We start from the raw sequence: 5837 nt of genomic DNA on the forward strand, positions 1-5837 counted from the left end.
TCTTTCCTTCTATAGCTATTTTTGCACGAGTAATTTGTATAGCCTGGGTACGTGGCTACTTCAAATAACGTTATTTTAAAAGAGTGACCATGTCAAATATAATATTGTATAAAATGTCCATTAAGCCCTGGCTGGATAGCTCAGTTGGTTAGAGCGTTGTATCAATACACAAAAGGTTGAAAGTTCAATCCCTTGTCAGGGCACATACAGGAACAGATCAATGTTGCTGCCTCTTTCTCTCTTTCCATTCTTCTCTCTCTAAAATCAATAAATTTAAAAAAATTTAAAAAGAAGCCTCTTAAAAAATATCCTGCCTTAGCCCTGGCCGGTTGGCTCAATGGTAGAGTGTCGGCCTGGCGTGCAGGAGTCCCGGGTTCGATTCCTGGCCAGGGCACACAGGAGAAGCGCCCATCTGCTTCTCCATCCCTACCCCTCTCCTTCCTCTCTGTCTCTCTCTTCCCCTCCCACAGCCAAGGCTCCATTGGAGCAACGTTGGCCCGGGCACTGAGGATGGCTCTGTGGCCTCTACCTCAGGCGCTAGAATGGCTCTGGTTGCAACAGAGTGACACCCCAGATGGGCAGAGTATCACCCCCTGGTGGGCATGCCGGGTGGATCCCGGTCGGGTGCATGCAGGAGTCTGTCTGACTGCCTCCCCATTTCCAACTTCAGAAAAATACAAAAAAAACAAAAACAAAAAAAAACCAGTTGGGGCATCGATTACCCAGTGAAAACTTCCTAGGCATTTCCTCTTAGGGCCCCTCCTGAGTGCTTATCTCAAGCATTTGTAACAAGTGGTACCTCAGTATTATACTGAAATTAAGTACTTTCTGGTCTCTTCATCTCTTTTCCTCTAAACCCCGGGCCAATTGTGGACTTCCCACAGGTTAGCAACTAGTAACACAGGACAGACCCATGTTCCTTAATGTTTGTTGACTGAATCAATGAGGGAAAATCTAACTTTTTTTTTTTTTTCATGAAATACCACACTGTCCTGCATGGTTTTTTTATTCTATTTTCTTTTCAAACGCTGATCAAAAAAATCCTTTAGATGGATTCCAAATCTATAACGGGTGCCCATCTGAGACTTTTTTTTTTTTTTTTGTATTTTTCTTAAGTTGGAAATGGGGAGGCAGTCAGACAGAGTCCCGCATGCGCCTGACCGGGATCCACCCGGCATGCCCACCAGGGGGCGATGATCTGCCCCTCCGGGGCGTTGCTCTGCCGCAATCATAGCCATTCTAGCACCTGAGGCAGAAGCCACAGAGCCATCCTCAGCGCCCGAGCCAACTTTGCTCCAATGGAGCCTCGGCTGTGGGATGGGAAGAGAGAGACAGAGAGGAAGGAGAGGGGTAGGGGTGGAGAAGCAGATGGGCGCTTCTCCTGTGTGCCCTGGCCAGGAATCGAACCTGGGACTCCTGCACGCCAGGCTGACGCTCTACCACTGAGCCAACCGGCCAGGGCTGAAATCTAACATTTTAATAAAAGGAAAGGTAAAATGGTTACTTACCCTAGGTACAGGGCTATGTTATTCTTGCAAGGATGTTTAATTAAGCGTGTTGTTGTAAATGAAAAATATAGGAGGACCTAGACAGATAATCACAAAATCTTAAAATCAGTAACAGTAAACACTTGATGAAAATAATGTTCTAATATGCAACATTAGAAACATAAAGTTGGAATTAAGCAGGTGCATTGTACCGATATCATTTCCGTGTTTTGATATTTTACTCTTGTTATGTCAGATGTCACCACCAGGTAAAGGTTCCCTGGGATGTCTCTAAACTATTTATGCAACTTGCCATGAATCTATTGTTTCAAAATAAAGAATGAAAAAAAATTCACAGGCTAATTCATAACACATCTCATTCCACATGTTATTGTTTATTTACAGACTGTTAGATATTAGAAAGAGAAGGGAGAGGACAAATAATTTAACATTAACAGGTGAGAAACCAGTCAGTTTGAGATTATTTAGAAATGCTGACACCTCTTCTGAAATGATGCAATGCCAATTGGCAACTTATTTTAACAGGTTAAATATTTTATCTTCATGCATTTTATTTTATTCTTTTTTATTGAATTTGTTGGGGTGGTACTGGCTAATAAAATTATATAAGCTTTTGGTTATACAATTCTATAATACCACCCCAATTTCTTAATGCATTTCAGGGACACATGGGGGGAAAGGAAGTTTCCTGTTGCACTATGTCATCTAAACAAAGTAACGCTCTGCTTCCCATTGTATTGTGGATTTAAAATCTATCAACAAGAAGAATACTGGTGATCTGAGTTCTACACTCACTTCTGTCACCTGGCTTTGTCCACGTTACTTGGTCTCTCTCTACTTTCTTTAGTGAAATGGGAAAAGTAAAATCCCTTATATCAAAGGGCAATGGTAAGGATTAGATAATGTTCTATGCCTAACACAACACTGGCACTGCAAAAATACTGGGAATTTTTCTGATCCAATAAGTGAAGAATGAATATTAAATATGGAGCCACATACCCCTTGAGCTTGCTGTCCAACCTGAAATGTCTTTCCTGTCCTCATTGTGTGTACACTAGAGGGGAGAAGAGAGACCATCTGTCAATGTTTATTAAATATGCAGCAGAAATCCTAACAGGTTGCCTCTGGGTTAACTTTTTTTTTAAGAGACAGAGAGACAGGAAGGGAGACAGAAGCATCAACTCAAAGTTGCGTCACTTTCGTTGTTCATTGATTGCTTCTCATACATGCCTTGACTGGGGGGTTCAAGCTAAGATAGTGACCCCTTGATCAAGTCAGCGAACTTTGGGCTCAAGTCAGTGACCTTGGGATCATGTTGATGATCCCACACTCAAGCCAGAGACTCTGCATTCAAGCCAGATGAGCCTGTGCTCAAGCTGGTGACCTCGGGGTTTTGAACCTAGGACCTCAGAGTCCAAGTTTCCGCTCTAGCCACTGTGCCACCACCAGTCAGGCTAGGTTAACTCTTATGTACCTGTTCTTGATGTTTTTCAGGTTATGAGAGTCCCTGAAAAATCTAATGAAACTGGGGGTTCTGCCCTGGCCAATTAGCTCAGTCAGTTAGAGCGTCATCCCGGAACACCAAGTTTACAGGTTTGATAATCAGGAGGGCACATATCCGAAGCAATCAATGAATGCACAACTAAGTGGAACAATAAGTGAATGCTTCCCTCTCTCTACCTCTAAAAAAAACCCCACAAAAATAAACAAGGGAAAAAATGAAAACAACAACAACTAGGGATTCCTCCCCTCCCCAAAACAGACTAATGGATATACAAAAATGGAGATATTTCCAAGAGCTCGTAAAGGTTCATTTGCAGACCCCAGACCTCAGATTAGGAATTCCTACTTCAAGGTTTTGAATTTTTTTGAGGGGGGTGTTGGTGGCTTAGAGGATGTTGATACAGTTTACAGCACAGGTTCTCAGTCTTGGACTTGGGCCAGAAACACCCAGAGGGCTTAATAAACTGTCCATGGCTGGGCCTCCCCAGCAGATCCAGGAACTGTAATTGTAACAGATTCCAAGATCATGCTGTGCCTGCTGATCCAGGACCACATTTTGCGAACCCATATGGGGAAATGAGAAAAGTAGATAGAAATCTTTTCAGACTTTGAGAAATATACTCCTAGTAAATCTTACTGGAAAGCCCTACTCCTCACTGACTAGCTATGTCTTTAGGCAAGTAAGTGTGTCTTTAATTTCACTGGGTCTGTATTCACAACCATAAAACAAGGTTAAAGAATCACTACTGTGAATCTTGTTATAAAGATTAAATGAGGTCCTGGCTGGATAGCTCAGTTGGTTAAGAGCATTGTCCAGATATGCCAAGGGTTGTAGGTTTAATCCCCAGTCAGGGCACATACAAGACTCAACCAATGAGTGCATAAATAAGTGGGAAAACAAATCAATGTTTGTTTTCTCTCTCTCCCTTCCTCTTTCTAAAATAAATTTTTTTTTAAAATGAGGCCATGCACCAAAGCACACATTCACTATTTGATTAGCAAACAGGGCCCTGCTAAATGTGACAGCTTACTCTGGCAAGAGCTCCCTGAGAACAGTAGCTGGGCTTTAGCATCTATCTAGCTCCTATAGCACCCTGCATAGCCTTTGCTAATATAACATTTATTAAAATCTAATAATGTTCTGGATATTGAGTGAATAAAATAAACACTCTACACTCAGGCTAATATTTATAGTGATAGCAACAGATAAGAAAAAAATTTCAAAAGAAAAGAATAACAAGTTAGTCACTGATAGTCAAAAGCAGCTGTGAGGGGGCAGCTTAAATAAGGAAATATGCTACTGAAGACAGAATCTGATTAATGACGAAAAAGCTATGAAGAAACCTGGAAGCAAAGTGTACCATTAGAGGGAGTAGCATGCACCAAGTCTCTTCCATCTCTAAAGCTGGACCGAGTTTGGCATGTTCAAGGGACAGCGTGGCTAGAGCAATGACTTAGGGATGGGAAGTGACTCAGGGGGTACTTGACAATCTAGAGGCATTTTTTGATTGATGGTCAAGCCTGGGGAAGTTGGTTCTACTGGCATCTAGTGGGAGGCCAGGGATGCTGTTCAACATCCAACAATACACAGGACGACCCGACCCCAGAGAATGATCAGAACCCAAATGTCAGTACTGCTGCCAATAAGAAACCCTGAGCCAGATCATGAGAGGAAATGAAGGATGCTCAAGGAACCTGGGTTTTATTCTGGGTGCTGCAATCAAAGAAGGGGAATGACGAATTAAAATTCGTTTATCAACAATTTCTCTGGCTGCCAGGTGGGGGATGGACAGGAAGGCACAGCCTAGAGTGGTGGAAATGGAAGTGATTTGAAGGGTTTGGAATCAGGCCAAAGTTTTGAAGTGGCAATGGAAGGACTTATGATGGAATGAAAAAGTTGGGGCGCGGTGAAAAAAAGGGAGGTACAAATGATTCATATAAGAGTAAACTGAAAAGCCTCAGTAAGGTTGGGGAGCGAAGTGTCTTTCCTGGATTCCGTCCAGGCCTCTCCGCTCAGATTAACCCGACCCCTGGCAGCAACCCAGTCCTGGAGGGCAGCCCCACCGGCACAGCGGCTGAGCTCTGGCCAGAAGGCAGAGCCGCAAGGTCGCTTCCGCGACTAGCATCCACACCACCAGCATCCGCTTAGAAGTAACGCCACCTCCACCGGCCTCAACCGCCAAGAAAGCTATTCGCAGTCTAGGCATGCGCAGACTGGGAGCCTGAGCCGCGTCTGGCGTCGGTCACTGGGCCCGAGCACGCGCACATTGTCTCCTAGGAAACCCTAATCCACCCACCTCAACACCACACCCCCCAGCTCTAGGATGTGCTCCTCCAGACACACGGGCAAGCTCTCTCTGGAGTCTGAGCATGCGGTCGTCGTCTCCCAGACTGGCCCCTAGAACCTGGGCATGGGGTCAGGGCCACCAAAGCGCGGTCTACAACATGTGCACCGAGTCCCCTAAGTCCTCCTACTCCGCCAACCAGAACGCGCCCCAGAGCTTGTGCATGGGCATATCAACCGCACGTCCAAAGTAAAGTGCCTGTGTATGCACGAGCATGTCTACACGTTCCCGCAGCGGGTCGTTTTTCTAGTGGGTCATGGGGCGTCCTCACAATACTCCATGTGACTCGAAGGGGCGTTGAGCGCGCCAACTGGTTGGCTGGGAAAATTGAATGTCACCAGGGTTCGAACCCCGCCTCCGTTTTTCTTCCCGGCCTCTCTCCTCTCAATTCTCCTTTCCGGGCCACGCCCACACGGGCACCTGGGCAGTCTCCCGATGTCACGTGCACTCCAGTCTGGTGAGCGGAAATGACGCAAGCCCT

The 5837-nt window shown here is 45.1% G+C and overlaps 1 protein-coding gene across 1 annotated transcript in view; it reads right to left on the minus strand.

Annotated features, from left to right (window-relative positions):
• The window catches only part of CATSPERD (cation channel sperm associated auxiliary subunit delta), a 77100-nt gene extending 71373 nt beyond the window's left edge, over window positions 1–5727 (minus strand). Inside the window, exons 1-3 of the mRNA XM_066252671.1 lie at window positions 5628–5727; window positions 2508–2562; window positions 1509–1585 (exon numbers count right to left, since the gene is read on the minus strand). Of these exons, the coding sequence (XP_066108768.1) occupies window positions 1509–1585; window positions 2508–2552 (122 nt within the window). The 5' untranslated portion in view covers window positions 2553–2562; window positions 5628–5727. The remainder of the gene's footprint in view (window positions 1–1508; window positions 1586–2507; window positions 2563–5627) is intronic.
• Window positions 5728–5837: the final 110 nt, after the last annotated feature.

This window comes from Saccopteryx bilineata, chromosome 1, assembly GCF_036850765.1.
Source record: "Saccopteryx bilineata isolate mSacBil1 chromosome 1, mSacBil1_pri_phased_curated, whole genome shotgun sequence".
Taxonomy (NCBI): domain Eukaryota; kingdom Metazoa; phylum Chordata; class Mammalia; order Chiroptera; family Emballonuridae; genus Saccopteryx; species Saccopteryx bilineata.